The sequence below is a fragment of the Molossus molossus genome, unplaced genomic scaffold, assembly GCF_014108415.1.
Source record: "Molossus molossus isolate mMolMol1 unplaced genomic scaffold, mMolMol1.p scaffold_m16_p_20, whole genome shotgun sequence".
In the NCBI taxonomy this organism is placed as follows: domain Eukaryota; kingdom Metazoa; phylum Chordata; class Mammalia; order Chiroptera; family Molossidae; genus Molossus; species Molossus molossus.
Window position 1 is genome coordinate 8243668 of NW_023425356.1, and position 19333 is coordinate 8263000.

General features: G+C 48.9%; 1 protein-coding gene and 1 pseudogene across 2 annotated transcripts in view; both read left to right on the top strand.

The window, feature by feature from the left end:
- The window catches only part of NTNG1 (netrin G1), a 290705-nt gene that overhangs the window by 194047 nt on the left and 77325 nt on the right, over positions 1-19333 (top strand). For both annotated transcript variants that reach the window (XM_036272084.1, XM_036272085.1), the window contains exon 4: positions 18236-18408. In XM_036272084.1, coding sequence (XP_036127977.1) covers positions 18236-18408 — 173 coding nt within the window. The remainder of the gene's footprint in view (positions 1-18235; positions 18409-19333) is intronic.
- LOC118637105 lies at positions 746-14551 on the top strand (annotated as a pseudogene).

A 19333-nucleotide genomic window follows, 5' to 3' on the forward strand; every position in this document is an offset into this window, starting at 1 on the left:
GATGCACATATTTCCCGGGGACAGGGAGTTTGCGGGGAGAAGGGGCGCATAGGGCAGCATAAATTGTGATTTAGTGGGGAGTCTCCTCAGAGACTTGGATCTGCAAAGGACATCAAATATACATCACTCACAAGAAAGCTTAGCGTCACAAGTGGGAACATCTGTATTCGGGTTATCGCACGGGGCCAGAGAGGGGCAGGTGGCTGCGTCACATTGCACGGATGCGAAGCTCACTTCGCGCTTCCAGAACGAAGGGAGACTCTGCCCCACAAATGTGACCCCCGCAGCTGTTTCCAGAAGAGCCCCCATGCGACAGGTTTGCAGCTTTAATAAATATTAAGGCACATTCTCTACCGAAAATCACCATTTAATGTAGGTGCTTACTTTTTTTTAATGAATGAAAAGAAGAATAACTTTGAATGTTTGTAACATGAACACTGAGGCTCTGAGAAATTAAATAGCCTCCTACAGTCAGATAGCTTCAAGTGGTGGCCAGCAAACACTGGCGACTCCGGGTGAAGCAATGCGGCCCTGCAGGGCACCTGCGTCAGCAGCCGGAGTGCGGCCCCTCCCAGCCTGGCACAGTGCCTGCGACCCTTCAGGATGTTTCTGATGAGGTGAAAGACTGAGGGCATTGCTGGAGAGAAGGAGCCCCTCCCCCAGATCCGATGTGTTGGCAGTGATCAGGATGAAGTGAGCAGGGTCAGACACTCCCCATCAAACCATCGACAAAGAAACCGCACGGATGCACGGTGATCCTGGTGAAGAGCCGAGATTAGAATCTGACGTCCGGGCGGCAGGCCAGCAGCCTAGGACTAGAGTCACAGCCCGGGGAGCTGGGACAGTAGAAGCACCAATGCAGGAGCACGGAGCTGGGGGCCCAGCCAAGGTCAAGGTGAGGACCACCGTGGAATGTCGGGAAAGGAGAAAAGTCCAAGGTGCAGCTTCGGGGACCAGGACAGACTAGAGACAGAGCGGCTCCTCTGGCGCAGCCGAGCGTCCTGACAGCCCGACTCCCAGAGCCACCTGGCGGCACCTGTCTCCCGCCTGCAGCGGCTGTGGGGCCGGCGGATGCTGGCAGCAGGGTCCTGACCCCGATCGGTGTGCGGCGGCGCCCACAGGCCCGTCGGAGCAGAGGCTCCCGTCCGCGGCTGGCTGGCAGCCGGCGGCCCGTCGGAAGGCTGCGTGTTCACCAGCGCGTTAAATGCAGCGCGCAATGGAAGCCCTCATTTTCATGCTTGAAACATATTATCTGATGGCGCATCTATTTGACTTTTACTACAGCTTTCATTCCTCTAAGTGAGGTGATTGACCTTTCCGTGGCCACCCTGTGGATTAAAGGCGACGCCGCAGTCAGCCTTTGGTATTTCCAGCTCCGCCTGCCCGGGGGGCCACCCGTGCGCGGCTGCCGCAGAGCTGCTCGGGGGCGCGGGAAGGGACGGCGCGGCGGGCCAGGGTCCCTTCACCTGTGCTCGTGGGCGTGGGCCAGAGGCCTTCCAGAACCTTCCACCTTAGTTTCAGATGACGCATCCTCACTCCCTGCCTCTAGTGGTGGTGCTCAGGGGTCAACAGCATTTTTCTTTTCTTTTTTAAATTAATTAATTTAGTAATTTATTTTATGAATTTATTTTTGTTACCGATGTTTCTCCTTTTCCCCCATTGACACCCCCACCCCCACCTCCAGCGCTGTTGTCTGTGTTCATGGTTAGGATACATGCACACAAGTTCTATGCTTACCTCTTCCCACAGCGCTTTTCAAATTCGGTTTAAAATCTGAAAGTTTAGAATCGTGTCCAAACTGCATAGTTTGTGGGAGAGAGAAAAATACTAGTGTCATCAGTAAGAGATAAAGCTCTTTGTCAGCCAGGTGTTCCCAGAAACACTTGTGCAATAATGCAGCATGAGCGTTACAGAGAACCCCGGAGTGGGAGTCCGGAACCCTGGGTTTCCTGGGTCCCCCTCAACCTTTCTTCCAACAGCCAAAATGATGACAAGAAGAATAAAGATGATGATAATGATGGTGCTGGTGAGAAGGAGAGCAAACCTTTATTAAGTGCCAGGCATTGTTTTTAAAAGCTTTGAAGATGATAATTTGTTATTTTTCGCAACAACTCTATGAGTTAGGTACTAAATTATCCAGTTTTACAGATGAGCAAGCTGAGGCATGTACAAGTTAAGCACCCTGCCCAAGGTCACACTGCAAACGAAGAGTAGAGCTGAAACCCAAACTGAGGCATTTGGACTTGAGACGCAGGAGACCCCAATACGCGTTTGGGTCCTAAACATAGTAAAATCTGAATCGCAGGGTCTGATATATTTTAAGTGTTTAACAATTATTTCATAGTAATTGGTAACAACCGTCAGGTGAGAACTAAAGTCACCAAGGTCACCTATCGATGCTGTTGTGGCAGCACTTGACAGGCTGTCTCCTTCAAAAGTCACTTGTTGTCACCCCATTTCACAGATGAGGAACCAGACTTAGGCAGTGTCGCTAGCTGCAGGTGAAACAGTTTAAGCAAGGGGACACTCACAGCCAGGTCTCTTCTAACGCCAAAATATAATTCTTTCCACCTTAATTTTAAAAGTCAGTTCATTTTACCAAAGAAAAAAAACCCACTACCAAACTTTTTGTATGAATCGTATTAAGGTTGGAACTGGAATGGACTCCGAAATTATCTGGCATATTCTAACGTTCACCTCCATTTCTCCATTTTCCAGAAAAAGTGGGTTGATCCAACTCATTTTTCTCAGCCAGGCCACGAAGATTGTGTTGTTGATGAGTTTGTGTGACGACTGCCTTTGGGCTCTGCATGCAGTCTAGGTCCATCAGCACGGGGAGTGGTGGAGCTCTGGAGAAGTAACACGGAGCATTGCGTTAGGATGTTTTGGTTTCTGGTGACAGAAAACAATTCGAACTAGTTTCAACAAAACAGAGACCATCTTGGCTCACATAGTTGGAACACAGGGCACAGCAAGAGCAGACGGGCTGCTGCGTGGGCTGCACCCCATCAGGGCACTGCTGCGGCCCTTGCTTTGGTCTAACTTTGTCTTGGCTCTATTTTAAGCTAAAATTCTCCGCATCGTGGCCATAGTGGCCATGAGCAGCCCCAGGCTGCCTACTACCAGTTTAGCAAAACTATAAGGAAAGAAAGGGACTTCTTATTTCCATAATCTCAGCCAAGACCGGGCCATGTTTCCATCCTTGGACCCATCATGGTGTCTAAGAAGACAAATGGACTCTCTGGTCACCCTCGGAGCTGCAAGTGAAATCCCCAACCTGAACCTCTTAGCCTGGGGAGGAGAAAGGTGGTCCCAAAGGGCTGTTACCAAAAGAAGAAAGGCCTTGGGGTGCTTAGACTACAGCATGGATCCACACTATTTAGATACCCCAACACAGTTTAGAAGGCGGGGTCAGCCAGGCAGCCAATGTAGGGTATTTTTCAAACAGACCAGACCCTGCATATTTCCAAGAAGTTAGCCCAGGAAAGCTAGGGCGACCCACCCAAAGGGAATCTGCTAGCTAGTGACGGAGGCCAGGTTCCGTGATCATGTATTGCAGGACTCTAAAATAGGACTGGGATCCATATTAAATTTTTTAAAATTTCACTTCTCATTAAGATCTTCTCACACATTTGGTGTAGACCCCCCTCTTACTATGTACCCATATAGATGGAAAGATCGACTATGAATGTGGCAGTATCAATAAATTCTAGTTATATTTTCCTGACCATATTCAATCTGTTGGATCTTTTCAGAAATCACTGCTTTTCTTTATTTCTATTCTCAGTGTTCTTTGTGTTTTGCTTTAGAGCCTTTGCTTCTAATCTTAATCTTAAGTGACACAGTTAAGGTCATTGGTCCATTGGTCACAGAGGGTGAGATCAGGCTCCGTTAGTGGATGGGTCTCTCTCTCCCTCCCCCCTCCCTCTCCCTCCATCTCTCGCTCTTTCTCATCTTTGAACTTCAACATTTCCAAGGCTTATTAACAAAAGTAGGCCACCAAATAAAAGGGGAAACAAAGGCTTTGCTAGGTGCACTCTTCTCTATTAGGTGGTATTTTATTTCTCAGAGAAGGGAGAATTAGGAGAAGGCTATTTCCCCCAATTCTCCATACCACCCACGGGAATCTAATTCAATTTTTCTCTCAAATTTTGTAGTGAAAAGTCAAAGTATAGAGCAAGGTTGCTGTAGTGTATTCTTTTGTACAGATTTGACTTTTATTCCAGTCATAAAGCTATTTATTCAGCCCGATTCATTTGTAATTAGACTCTAATATAACCATTTGAAGAAATAAGGTCTTTTTTAAAGTGGACAAGTAGACATATTTATGAGATCTCAAAAACTTACCTGACAGTCTAACCTCATAAAGGAATTCTGTAGTGTCAGATGCTCTCAGGTCTGTGCCCAGAGCCTTCCTGAACTCTGGTTTTGCAGACCACAGAGGACTTTAGATTTCTTCCTGCCCTGTTTTTCTTTTGTCCCAGTTTCTTGTATAATAAAAAAAAAAGGAGACATATTTTTTAATCCAAGGAAGTAAATAAGAAATTATCATGGTGTAATTCACATCAAATTGGAAATAAAAAATAGATAAAAGAAATATTTCACATATGTGGGTGTTTTTTTTCCTTTATAAAGAGAAAGAAAAGAAAAAAAAAAAAAAAAAACAGAAAATAAATGTCACTTAGCCATTGGTTCCTCTAAACCACAGAATGGATGAGTAGGTGTGAAAATAGCGTGAATTATCAACGATCTTCGTAACTGCTTCTCTTTTCAGGAATATATTATAGTTCTCAAAAACAGCACAGCTGGCTGTCTGAGTGAGGGTCCACCGGAGGCCCACGGGCTGGGGCTCTGGCCCTGAGGACGGCATCAGGCCTGGCTTCCTTCTAGCCTCCTGCCCACCCATCATTCAACAGAGCTTCCGTTCTCATGGCTACAAAGCTGAAGTCCCTATAGCATGTCACTCTGGATCCCAGACAAGAAAAAAATAAGAGGAAAGGCAAAAAGAAAGGGCACAAAGCCGAAGGAATGATTGCATTTAAGCTGACCTTTTTCAAAAGTGTTCCTGAACACTCCACACAGTGGTTTCCAGTCACATCTCATTGGCCAGAACTGCAGAACATGGCCCACCCTAGAGGCAAGGGAGCCTGGGAGAGTGAGCACTGTAGCTCCCACGTGTGTTCAGAGGAAGGCAGGAAAGAAGGGGAGGAGGGAAGGCCTTTAAATAGCCGAGCTGTGAATTTACCGTATCTCCCCATAATAATCGCCATCATTTACTGAATACTTACTATCTGCCAGATCTGTGATGTGTACTTTGCATGCACTACTATTTCATGCAGTCTTTGTAGCAGTGCTACATTATAGGTACTAATAGTAGTCCATAGTATAGGTGAGGAAACAGACTCAGCTGGGGCCACCCAGCAGGTTCTGGCTGAGCTAGGCCTTGAACTCAGGCCCTTGGTCTCCGTAATCCAAGCTCTTAACACCATGGGGCCCCATCTCTTACAGATCCTGGTTCTGTGAGCAATGATCATTAGTATTTCTGGGACTGGAGACCCTTAGATTTTCTGTCTTCTCAAAAAGAATTAGAATATATAAGTTCACCATGCCTATATTAAGCATCTAGGGTCATCCAGTAGTTGCTAATTGGCCTTGGAGTAGTTTCGCTGTAATTTAACAAGCTCTTTACCTTGCAATCTTCAGGTTGATCGGTTGGGCAGAGGACAGTGGCTGTCTGGATTGTGATAATCATCCTGAGAAACCTGTCTTCTGTCCTCAGCACCTCTTATCTAAGCAGATTGCTCATGAGCATAGTGAACGGGTCCGAGAGCAGGTCATATACCGGCTTCAGTCTCGGACAATGCCTCCTCGCAGATTTATAAGCTCCTATTTTTACTTATAGTCCCGGTACTCTAGTCTCCCCAGCAAGACTTAGGGAAGGGCTGCGTTTACTGTTATCTAAAAGAACTAGCAATCTTGTCACCTGATGCTTCACTATGGGTAAGTTTATGATTTCAAGAAAAGTTTAAATGGACCTTTTAGAGGGTTTTTAAAATGCCAGAGGATCTCTAAGCCAGTTATGGCTTAACTGGTCCTCGTTCCATCAGTTTGGGGAGAAAAACCAAGTGCCTATATACTTAAGAAACGATCATAAGACCCCAGTGTCCGTGAAGACGTGATTAAGATCTCAGTTTTTATTTTTATACTCCCAGAGAAAACTGTGTAACAGTACATTTCTCTGTCTCAAAAAAGAAAGAAAAAAAAGGCCTATATCAGTTTTCAAAAATAATTTTCCTGAGAACAAAGCTCACAAGGGGAAGCCTCATCACCCAGGGTCCGCACAGGTCCTCAACCTGCTGGGGAGAGTGAGTCAGGAGCAGGAGGGGCTGCCCTGTGGGCTGACGGGGTGGCCCCCGGAGCCCTATGCCCCTTCTCTCCGGAATGCTTCCCCTCGAAGACAGGAATTTCTGCCTGGCCTCTCCGTTGGTCTGCTAGAGTGTGGCTGCTCTCCAAAGGTTACGTTATGAACAGATATCTATTTGACATTGGACTTTGGCCATTGCAGACTTTATAAAAATATGTCTTCTGAAAACAATTTGCTTACCGGTGATAACCACTGTCAGAATCCGGGTTTAGTTAGTGAAGGGAAGAGGGATAGAATTCTGGAAAGAATCAGGGATGAGGATCAGACCGGGCCCATTTGATATCTGAAGAGCTGGTCTTTGACTGCAAGATTATGCTTGGTAATTGCTTATCTTCAGTAAGCACCACATCCCAAGTGCTGTGTTTGGATACAGGCTCAGATGTATGTGAGAGGGACTCCCATGAGCAATGCCTGAGACGAAGCAGAAGTTGACTTCTGTCTGCCTGCAGCTAGGAGGCCGGTACCTGGGGCTGGCCTCCCTTCCCCGGCTTTGGTGGAGGTTGTCTGAAGGCCAACTTCCACTCCCGTGCTCACTAACATAGTCCACGTGGCCAGCGTGGCTCAGCACTGTGTTCCTGTTCCAGGAAGTAAGTGGGAAGTGGGGGAAGTGCAGGCCCAGCTCAGGGGTCACGGACGCCATTCCTATACGTGTCCCATGGGCTGGAATGAAGTCACATGGCTACGCTGAGCTACAGGAGGTCCTGGGAAATGCAGTCTTTATACGTGCGGCCCCATGCCCACCTTTGGTGTGGAAAAAGAAAGAATACATCAATTAACAGTCTTGCCCCGTTGTGTGGCATCATGTAATACTCCCAACCACCCTAAGGCGGGGACATAGGTCCTTATTTCACAAAGCTGTGAACTGAGCTTGGGGAACTCACCTCAGGCACCTGCTAACGCCTACTGTGTGAGCCCAGAGCCCAAACTCTTACCCACTGCTTCCTGTCGTCTTTGTGATAAATACCATATTTTCTTAACTACTTTGTTTTAATGTATAATTCAGTGGGTTTTCATATAGTCACAAGTTGTGCAAGCATCACCACTATTGAATTCCTGTACACTGCTGTCCATGTAAAGTCACTCCCCACCCTCCGCTCTGCCCAGCTCCTGGCCAGCCTCTGTCCGCACAGATCTGCCCGTTCTGGGCCTTTCACGCAGATGACAGCCAATGCTGTGCCACCTCTTGAGCCTGGCTTCTTTGAGTTGGCATGTTTGCAAGTTCATCCATGCTGCAGCGTGTACCAGTACTTCATTGTTTTTGGTCCGAATAATATTCCCCTGTAAGATACACTACACTTTGTTTATTCATGAGTTGGTAAGCATCTGTGCTATTTCTGCTCTTTTGCCCATTATGAAAAGTGCTGTTGTGAACATTTGTGTACAACCTTTTGTGTGGACACAGTTTGAATTCTCTTGGGTAAAATGCCTAGAAGTGGAGCTGCTGGTCCTAGGTAACTCTCGGTAGTGGTAGTCACAGTAGTAACTATGGAAATAGTAATCATTGAAACTAACATTTATTAAGAACTTTGTGTCAGGAACTCTCCGAGGATCACAAACGCATCGTCTCATTTGATCCCCAAAACCGTTCTTTGAAACACACCCAGTAGCCCCTGTTGTACGGACGAGGCAGCCGAGGCCGAGGCTGTCGGGAAGGCGGCGTGCCCTGTGCTGCGGTCAGAGTCCCTGCCCCTCTCGCACCAGCTGGGGCACCAGGGCTGCCGTGTTCAGATGCATCATCTAGAACTGCTAGTGCCCGTCTCGCGGGACAGCGCCAGGTCGGCGGCAGGGGCCCAGGCGTGAGCGCAGGAGCTCGGCGCTCTGCCAGGAGCCCGTGGGTGCCCGCGAGTCACCGCCATCGCCTCAGCACGTGGGAGGCAGAGACTGGGCTGGAACCCAGGCTGCCAGAGTCCAGCGTCATGACTCATCATAATCCCCAAATTATCCTGATGCAAGTTGCCCGTTTCAAATAATGTATTGAGGTAGAAAGTAAATTTTCATGTGTCAAGGTGAAAGGAGAAAGGTCAAGGGATGCAAAGGCAGAGAAAAGTAGGTGAGAGGCATTTTATAATGATCACTCTTTTTAAAAGACCGCTGCAGAACCCCGACATTGACGCTGATGTGTTTTCTAAAAACGTGTATACCCGAGACACGGGGTGCACCTGGAGGTGGCGCAGGTTCTGTGGCACCCGAAATGTATATCCTGGGGGGAAGGGGTCATTAAGGAAAAACATTCATTAATTAAAAATATATAATATCTTATTTGTGGAATTACACAAAAGCATGCGACCGTGACCACATTGCTGGGGCTCTCCTTGAGGCCCGGAAGGGCTGCGACGCCCAGACTTCATTCACTGCATGGTGACGCCCCTTGGCTCACAAGTAGCCAAAACCTTGACCTACAAGGCAGTGAGCTGGGCTTCCCTTCCGATTTTGTTTTGGAAAAAGTCCATATCAAACTTTCATCTCAGTACCTCCGAAATGCTACTGAGAGACTATATATACACACCTCTCACTCACGGGAAATTCTGGTGGGTAACATGCTTCCAAGAATAAATATATTAAGTTATGTAATTAAAACAATAACAACAACAACAAAAAAAACACCAGGCAGACTGCATGGGTTTTTTCCACACCTACTGGCAGTTGGCATAGACCCAAAAGTTGGAGCCTTTTTATAAGCAGAAGAAACTGACTCGTCACAGCTGGTCACTAAACACAGGAAAGCGCGGACCCGGCGACAGCAGGGACACACTGCGCCCGCCGCCTGCAGCACGGGTGGGCGCCCACTCTGGCTGAAGTCTGTCCCGGCAGTGCCCTGATCTGACAGCGTGTGCCCTCTCACTTACACACAAGTGGGTCTTCGAGGTGTGAGCAAGTCCGTTGGTTCTCTCTGCAGCATCTTGGTGTGAGTTGTGTGTGTGTGTAAGCAGAATTGTGACTAGGCTGAGCTCTCCAGAACATCAGATGTGTATTTCTTTGCTAGCAAAGTCCAAGACACCTCCACCTGTGTAGTTCCTCCCCCGCCTCAGGGGACGGCAGTCGTGGGAGCTGGGTGGCCGTGGACCTGGACAAAGAATCTGCGAGTCTGTCAGAGATGAGTGGATGCCTGGGAACTCATGAGGCTGGAGGTCGTAACCCCAGGAATTGAGAGCAATCTCCCAGCCTTGTGAAATCCATTCTTCCCCAGGGTAGGAGAAGCCACTCTGGCAGAGGCTCTAAATACAGGACGTCAGTGTCTGATTGGAATGGCTGCTGAAAATAAACTGAGTGTAGAACATGAAAAGGAGTCATTTCAAAATACAGGCTATGTCGGCGGGACTCAGCATCCACTCTCATGTGCTCGGCCCGGGCACAGCGACAGGAAAGACGGCCCGGAAGCTGAGCTGGTTCTGCGGATTTCCTGCTGGAGAAGTTCGAGTTTTCACCCGTGCCCAAGCAATGCTCTGCCAGGCCGACCGGGCGAACCATCCTTGCATGAGAAGTGGAAGCTAAAACATGCACATTCCAGAATAATTATACTGCACAAATACTTTGTTCTTTCTCTCCTCTGAGCTATGCTCTCTTGGGTCTTCGTGGCATTTTTTTTTTTAAATAGATCTTGTGTGAGCTTTCATACATCCGGCGAACCCTCTGCAGTTTAAATGAAATGAAATTGGGGTCCCTGCCACTGCACCCACCAGGCCGTCTGCCACCGCCGTTCAACAAGGGGCCCACGTGTGGACTTTCAGCTGAGGTCGAGAACTGGCCCCTGTCCAAATAGGAGACTCAGGAGGCGGAACTCCACAGCCAGATGAGGGGACTCATGGACCTTCTGATCCTGACTCCCAGAGGCTCTGAAGGACAGAATTATCCTGTGCACACTCAGGAATAAGCTGCAGCCAGGCTCGGTGCCTAAGATCAACCTCTCCATGCAAAACTGGCGCCAGCGACAAAACCTCCCCAACTGCATCAAGGCCACGGTCACCTCCGGCGTGTGCTCAGGAGACCTGGTTGAGGCCAGTGGCCCAGGTGAGAGGGGGGACATGACGCAGGGGCAGACGCCTGTCCTGGCTCTGGCAAGGAAGGCCACCACACGGGGGCTGTGGAGTGGCATGGACATCGGCATCAAGTACTCAGAGAAGCAGGAGCGGACCTTCAGTGATGCCACCATGAAGGCAGCCAGTGCATCATTGGGCTCCAGATGGACACCAACAAGTGTGCCAGCCAGTCAGACCTGACAGCATGTGGTACAAGAAGGGATCTGTATGACCCCAAGAACCATGTCCTGCCACCCATGGACTGCTCAACCATCAGCCTGCAAATGGGCACCAAGTGTGCCAGCCAGGTGAGCATGATGGCTCATGGACCTGGTGCCACATCTATGACACCATGCTGGGGACCAACAAGTGTGACAATTTCTCCATGTCTCTGCAGGCAGCCTACACGCAGGGCGCTGACCAGAGTGGCCAGGTCTTTGGCTTGGGCCTGCAGGAATACAGCCCCAAGTACTGCCCACAAGACCCAAGGGCCAACAGGGCTCCAGGGTCAGCCGGGAACTGCCCAAGCCCAGGGAAGGCCCCCGAGTACCTCCCTCCGACCAAGGGGAGGCAGGCTACTGAGGCCTCTGTGGGGTGTCTCCCCACGTCATCACCCCATCTGGGACTTTGGGTTTTTCTGTTTTCATCTTGTTTTCCTGTGTATTTAAGTACTTCCGGCTGAGGTTCTGTGAAGGCCAGATCCAGATGCACATCAGGAGGGGTCCTGCCAGGGCACATCCAGGTAGCGAAGTTCCCAGCTGGCTCTGAGCCAAGCTGTGGGAGGGAGAAGCCTGTGCAGGGGGGACACTGGCCCCAAGTGGCTCCGGTTGCTTCTGCCCCTCTTCCCTTTTCTCTGCTCATCTGTTTGTGGTTTCTGTACCTACAGAAGTTTCAGGCAGTTTTAACAAAACAAAAGTAATTTCTTCTTATGGCAATGGGGTAGGAATGGTGGAGGGGGATGCTGGGAAGGACATTCCCCAGATATTTTAGGCATTGTGATGGGCTGGATTTCCCTAGGACTCCCCCAGGGCCCCAGTGAGGAAACTGAGACCCAAAAAGAACAATGGCATTCTGAGTGGTTGAGGCAAAGCCAGGACTCCCCCCACCCCGACTTCCATACCTGCCCCTTCTCCCTAGACAAGTACTGCACAGGGACCCCCACCAGGAGACCCTTCTTGGGACCAGCCCCACCCAGGAGCCAAAGGCAATAAAAACCTGGGGACTTCCGGTCAAGATGGTGGCGCAGGTAACCTCAGTATCACGTCCTCCCACAACCACATCAAAATTACAGCTAAACTACAGAACAACCATCATTCAAAACCACCTGACATCGAGCTGAATGAAGTCCTACAACTACAGAATTAAAGAAGAAGCCGCATCGAGACTGGTAGGAGGGGCAGAGGCAGACAGGCTGGTCCCACACCCACATGTGGTGGATAAAAATCAGGAGGACACCTCGGCTGGGAAGGTCCTCCCTGAGGACTGAGGGGTCCCTGTCCCACACCAGGTGCCCACCTGGTTCCAGTGCCCAGAAAAGAAGTCCCTATCACTTCTGGCTAGAAAACCAGTGGGAACTGAGGCTCAAGGAGGCTGAGGCTGCGGGAGCCCCAGGCAGCTCCTCTTAGAGGGCCCGCACACAGGCTTACTGGGACTCGCACCCTCCAGGCTCCAGCATGGGGGAGGCAACTTGAAAGGCACCAGAGACTTATGGGGAAGAACTGAGCTGTTTGGCATTGGAGCAAAGGCTGGAGAGGGGGCTTTCTCCTGGACAGACGTGCTGTCAGAGGCCTTTGTTCCTTTGGTGAGCCCTTCCCTGGGGCAGCAGCCAGCCACCATATCCAGGACTCCAGCAACCAGGTTCACACTGGTAGCCCCACCCTGGTGATTCCCTGAGGCCCCGCCCCACCCAACTTTCAGGCCCACCCAAGCTGTTGCCAGTTGCTTTGCCATAGGATTGGCCTGTCTTGGATCCTGCTTCAGGTTTTTCCTAAATTCCTTCAAACAACCAGCATCTTGTCTCAGCGAGCCCCATACCTCTCCTTAAGTAATACATAGAAACAAACACAGGGAGGCAGCCAAAATGAGGAGACAAAGAAACAGGTCCCAAATGAAAGAACAAAACAAAACTTCAGGAAAAGAACTAAGCAAAATGGAGATAAGCAACCTAACAGATGCAGAGTTCAAAACACTGCTTATAAGGATACTCAATGGACTTAGTGAGAACCTCGGAGAACTTAGTGAGGGCCTCAAGAGCATAAAAAAGGACCAGTCAGAAATGAAGGAGGCACTAACAAATAAAGAATAATTTATACAGATTCAATAGTAGAGTAGGTAAAGCCAAGAAACAAACCATCGATTTGGAATATAAGGAAGCAAAAAACACCCAATCAGAACAGCAAAAAGAAAAAGGAATCCAAAAAAATGAGGATAGTGTAAGGAGCCTCTGGGACAACTTCAAGCGTGCCAACATTCGCATCTTGGGGGTGCCAGAAGGAGAAGAGAGAGAACAAGAAATCAAAAACCTATTTGAAACAATAATGGCAGAAAATTTCCTAATTTGGTGAATGAAACAGACATACAAGTCCAGGAAGCACAGAGCGTCCCAAACAAGATGAACTCCAAGAGGCCCACACCAAGACACATCATCATCAAAATGCAAAAGGTTCAAGACAAAGAGAGAATCTTAAAAGCAGCAAGAGAAAAGCAGTTAGTTACCTACAAAGGAGCTCCCATAAGACTGTCAGCTGATTTCTCAAAAGAAACTTTGCAGGCCAGAAGGGAGTGGCAAGAAATATTCAGAGTGATGAAGAGCAAGAACCTACAACCAAGATTACTCTATCCTGCAAAGCTGTCACTTCGAATCGATGGCCATATAAAGAGTTTCCCAGACAAGGAAAAGCTAAAGGAGTTCATCACCACCAAACCATTATTATGTGAAATGTTGTAGGGTCTTCTTGAAGAAAAAGATAAAAAATATGAACATACAAAATGGCAATGAATACATATCTATCGACAATTGAATCTACAAACAAAATGAACAAGCAGAACAGAAACATTCTCATAGATACAGAGAACATTTTGTTGGTTGCCAGATGAGAGGGGGGGTTGGGGGAATGGGTAAAAAAGGTGAAGGGATTAAGAAGTACAAATTGGTTGTTAGACTGACAAACCTCAAAGGGAAGGGGGGTTGGGGGTGGGAAGAAATAAACCAAAGAGCTTATATGCATATATGCATAACCAATGGACACACACAACAGTGTGGGGAAAGGCAGGAGGGGGACAGAGTGAGGAGGAGGGGGTCAATAGGGGGAAAATGAGGAACATCTGTAATATATTCAACAATAAAGATAAGTTAAATGAAAACCTTTTTAGGAAAAAAAGAAAAATTAAATTGGGTTTACAAGTTCTCACTAATTTTATAGAGAGTCCTTTGCCCATTGTAAGGTTTGTTGTGAAACCCAGAGATGGGGACACATGACTGTTTTCAGCACACGTCATGGGGTGTTTGATTTAGTCCATTGCCCATGAATGTGTCATTTCTAGTCCACTGCCGTGCTAGGCACAAGACGACAGGCTCATGAGGTTCCTGCTTTCAGGCAGCTTACTTGTTTATTTGTGATGTGTCTGTCAAATGTTTTTTGAGTACTTATTACATGCCATGCACCTGGACACATGCTGGGGGTGGTACATCAATAAGGCAGACATGGCCGCTGCTCCCAGGCGCCTACACTCCAGTGCAGGTCACGGGAGAACGAGCAGCCCCACCACAGCCCACGTCTGGCAGAGGCTGTCTGGCTGCAGCCCGCGATGGCCTGGCCGCGGTCAGCGGAGCTGGTAGGAGAGGCATTCCACGGGGAGAGGACATGGAGTTCTAAGGAACTTGTAGACCATGGCATGGAGCATGGACTCTATTCTGAAAATATGGGAAATCTTTCAATGGTCCTAAGCCAGAGTGACCCAAATGTTTTTGTGTAAATGATTGTTTTGACTATTGTGTTGAGATTGGGCGAGGGAGGAGCACGACTGGAGGCAGCAGGCCCTTCTCAGAGCCACGGTGGGGAACCAGATCCTAGATGACCAGGACCTCAACTGCAGAAGTGGCAGTGGCTAGGGCTGTGTGTATTTGGCAGTCAGGGGGAGGGATCTCAGAACCTGTGAGGCCGAGCGATAGCCAACTAGATGTGGTCGCACAGGAGAGGAGGAGCCATTCTTGACCAACTGCTTGGAAGGTGGTGCGGTTCACCGGGACCGAGCCCACAGAAGGAGGGGCATGTGGGAAAAGGGAGCCAAAGCATTCAGTTTGGGATGAGTTGAGTTTGAGACGCCCAGGAGAGGGAGCCATGATGCAGACTCAGGACTTACCAACACCTTGATCAGATCCTCTTCACCTGGTGGTAAAGGGGGGCGGCGTTTCCCTGGACCTCTGTGGGCAACACAGAAGCTCTGCATCTCCTGACTGGCTTCACATGTGTGAGCTTAGTGTGCAGATTCTATTTCTTCTGGGAACAAAAACTGGTGCAGGTTCGCTTTACACTGCCTACCGCTCAAAGGCAGTTGAGGGCCACAGCGGACACTGAAGGGCCTCTGGGATAGGTGCCCAGGAGCGTCCCTGAGGCTGACCAAGCTGGTGCAGGAAGACACCATGCAGAAGAAGCTTCTGGAAATAAACAGGAGAATCCTGAGGGAGAGAGGGCCAGCGGAAAGGGTGTGCTCTACAGTCAGATGCCCCTGAGTGGGAACTAAGGCAGGGAAAATATCCATTGGCTTTTCAACAAGGAGGTTGTGGGTGATCTTTTTTTTTTAATCCTCACCTGAGGCTGTGTTGTGTTTTTTAATTGATTTGAGAGAAAAAGAGAGAGAGAGAAACATTGTTTGGTTGCCTCCCATATGTGCCAAGACCAGGGATTGAACCCACAACCTAGGTATGTGCCCCGACTAGGAATTGAATCTGCAACCTTGTGGCGTAGAGGACGATGCTCCCACCAGCTGAGCCCCCGGCCAGGGCTGTGAAGCTGTGACTAGCTGGAAAGAGTGAATGAGTGGGAGGTGAGAAGATGAGAAACAGATGGCAAGTGTAGGAAACCCGAGAAGAGTGTCAGAGGTCAGCGGGAAAGAAGACCAGAGTACAGGTGGCTGTTTCCCCCACACACACACCTTAAGAGAGATTTATGCCAATGAGTAAAAATGTTAAAAGCACAGAGTCTTAAGTAACAATCAGCTCAACCAAACGCACAGCAGCGTTCAAGCAAATCAGAAAGGTAGAGGGGAAGGTGTCTACAGTAGGCAGAAGAGACACCAGGGAAGAGTTATGAATTGTTGAGACTTGAATGATTAATAAGCTTTTGGACAGGTGAGGCTGAACCATTAAACATTCATCTATTCTTTTCACCTTTTGTTTTTCAAAAAATATTTTCTCAGTGAATATAAAGTCTTTGGAATGGAAATGGCCTCTAAATCAGAGAGTGACCACAAATATGAAAGTATTAAGTTACACATATCATCCAATTTGCAATTGCTACTTGCTCTTCTGGCCCTCACACATGAAACCAGCCTATTCTTTGGGGAGGGTCACACTGTTCGTGTCCTCATTTGGAATTTTTAACACCAGCGAGGGTGCTAAGTTAGTGAACGCTGGTGCTTCTATCACTTAGGTTTCTAACATCTTCCATATATATATAAACACATCCGTAAATAAAGGTGCTGATGCCGGAAGGAGAAAGAGCCTTTAATACACAGCTTAGCGCAAGGAACGCCCTGTGCATAGAGACTGACAAGACCCAGCTCCTAATTAAACACTGTTTCACTTCACCGAATGATTTTTGTCTTCTCTTTTGAAAAGACTGTATTAATGTTAATTTTTAAAGGTTCTGTTTACATGTCTAAATAGAATAGGTATTGATGAAATAGTAGCCTTTCAGCTTATTACCATTTATAACTATCCAGAGGGTAGGCTGTAGCTACAAGTATCACAAATTATAGCAGAGCCCTGAGGAAGCGGAGGCTCGATGGAGCCCAGGGAAGGTGAGTGGGTGCCCTCCGCTTCGGAGGCAAGACCTTCCCTTTCAGTTAGAGGGAGGCCGGCGGGGCTCAGTAAGTCTCAGCCACCCTTTGCTTCCTGCCGAAGCACGAGTCAGTGTTCCCAGCAGCTCATCGGGCACAGCAGAGAAACTGGATGTTACTGTGCAGACATTATAGAAACCAACATTCGTTGTTAAAGAATCTTATTTTTCTACCTAAGAAAGAATGTCATTACTTTTCCCAATTCGTGACATCTGCTGCAAGACAACAAAAGTAAAACACTGCTGTATTTCTTTGTCATTATGAAAACTGACTTCCTTTCTTTCTTTTTGTCCTGGATCCTGAAGGAGGCCAGACCTGTTTAAAACTGCTCAGGTGGCCCTGGCCAGTTTGGCTCAGCGGTTAGAGCATCGGCCTGCGGTCCGGAGAGACCCGGGTTCGGTTCCCGCTAAGGGCACGTACCTCGGTTGCAGTTTGTCCCCGGCCCTGGTCGGTTGTGTGGGTGGCAACCACTCGATGTGTCCCTTCACATCGATGTTTCTCTCTCTCTGTTCCTCTCTCTCTCTCCCACTCTATCTGAACAAATAATAAATAAATAAATAAATAAAATAAAATAAAACTGCTCAGGTGCATGCATGCACACACACACACATACACATGCGCACACTCACATACACACGTGCGCGCACACACGCACATGTGTGAACACATACACACGCGCATGCACACACACACACAATAACATGTTTAGGTTCTGACTGTGACAGTTCTTGGTCCTTGATCCCCAACCTGGGGTCCCGGTTCTCTGCTCTGTGTGACACATCCCTTCCTGTGTACCTTACTGACCTCTGGTTATAGTCATTCTGTCAACTGCGGTTCACTTCTCCAGAGGGTGAGGTCCGTGCTTGGAGTGTTATCATTTATAACCTGCTGCCTCAACAAATACCAAGTTGGCCTTTGCAGTTTCACAGTCGAAGACTTTGGATACGGGAATGTATTTGTGTGGAGACTGCACATCACGCTGTTGCCTCTCCTCCAGCACAGCTTTATGCTCAGGTGCCAAAGGCCAGGCCTTTGCTAATGACCTCACGTCACTGCCACGTGTAGGCTTCGATTTTCTAGGAAATATAAGCATCTTTCAGCTGAGCCATTTGACCCTTTTCTGAGGCAGCGTTATGATGACCGCATTTGCTGGGAGTGGGGAGTCTGAGGACTAACCACCCCGGCTGGTTAGAGGGTTCTGTGGGAAACGCTTCTGATTGGAGATGTCATCTTAGGAGTGAGAACAGCTGACTGAACCCCGGGGGGGGCTACAAAATAAATCGGAATAGCACATTGTCTCTACCGGTCTTTGTAAACAAAGGAGAATTGTCTTCTGGTTTCAGGGAGAACAGCACAGAGCACAATTCTTCCAACCCACACAAAGGTGCCGTAGACTTGCTGTCACAGAGAAACCTCTAGGAGTGGCCCTGCTTTGGGACAGCGGCTGGGACCTCTGATTTCAGAGCATGATCGTCTTCCGGGAGCTGCGGCCGGAGGGAACTGGCCCACTGGGATCACGTGGTCAGAGCGGGCTGTGAGGTCGGGCTTGTCAGAACCGCCCCAGCCCAGGGGCCGTGTTGGACAGCTTCAGGGCGGGGCTGCCAGGCCACCTCTGACCAGGTAGCGCTCCAGCCCTGCAGGGTGTGAGAGCCACACCCCGGGAGACAGGGGTGAAGCCTCAGTGGTCCCTCAGACCAGCTGACTGACAATGCACTCTTGTCTCTCCTCTGCCCAGGTGCAAATGTAACCTCCACGCCACTGTGTGTGTGTATGACAACAGCAAACTGACCTGTGAATGTGAGCACAACACTACAGGTCCAGACTGTGGGAAATGCAAGAAGAATTATCAGGGCCGACCTTGGAGCCCAGGCTCGTACCTCCCCATCCCCAAAGGCACTGCAAATACCTGTGAGTAACTCCCTCCTAACCCCGTCTTTTGTGCACGATGAGCGGCTGCCAGCTCCTCAATTTCACTTGCATTTGTGCTGTGACTCCTCTTACCAGGTGTCCCATTCCTCTCCGAAGTGCAGCTGGAGCTTTTGCCCGATTTTACCACTTTTCAGCATGTTTTAGCACTCGGATCAGCTGCTAAATTCAGTCTTGCAACGCTCACATCAAACGGGTTGGGAAATGATGGAAGTCAGAGGAGGAACTTTTTTTTCTTAGTGGATGAAACAGGTGTTTCCTTTCCTCCCCCACATTAGTTTCCTATGAAAATAACAAAGACATCCCAAACCCCCAACTCTAACTCCATTTGAACCATAAACAAGTTCCGGAAAGTCTCTAAATGTTTGCAGTCCCATTTCTCACACCGGCTAACCTGGGAGATGCTTTCTGCAGAAAGGTTTTCTCTCCGATTTTAGCCGCAGCTTAACTCTGTCCACTGAAATGATTGGCTTTTCCCAAGCCCAGGAGCTGAGACGGCAGGCCTGGGTTCTGCCGGTAGAGGAGCTTCAGATCAAGAGTGTGGCTGTAGGTGGGGGCCCACGGTGTCCGGTGACAGGAGCCCCAGCGTCCTCTGTGTTGACAGGGCCCGTGAGAGGTGCCCGTGGCCACTCGTGTGTGCCACGAACGCCCCGGGACACCCACAGAAAGACGCCCTCAAGGAGAGAAACATTACTTCCAGATCATTTGCCCAGTTCCACGGATAGACCGAAAGGCCAGGAGTTGCCCTCTTTCAAAAGTAGAGGAGGCACGAGGTTAGAATACCCCCACGCGCGTGACAAGAGACAGAAAGAGGATGACAACTGGGAAGCCCACCGGCGCCACGCGAGGCAGGAAATGTGGCCAGAACGTCAAAGCAGCGGCTCAAGAAACCAAAACCTAAAATCAG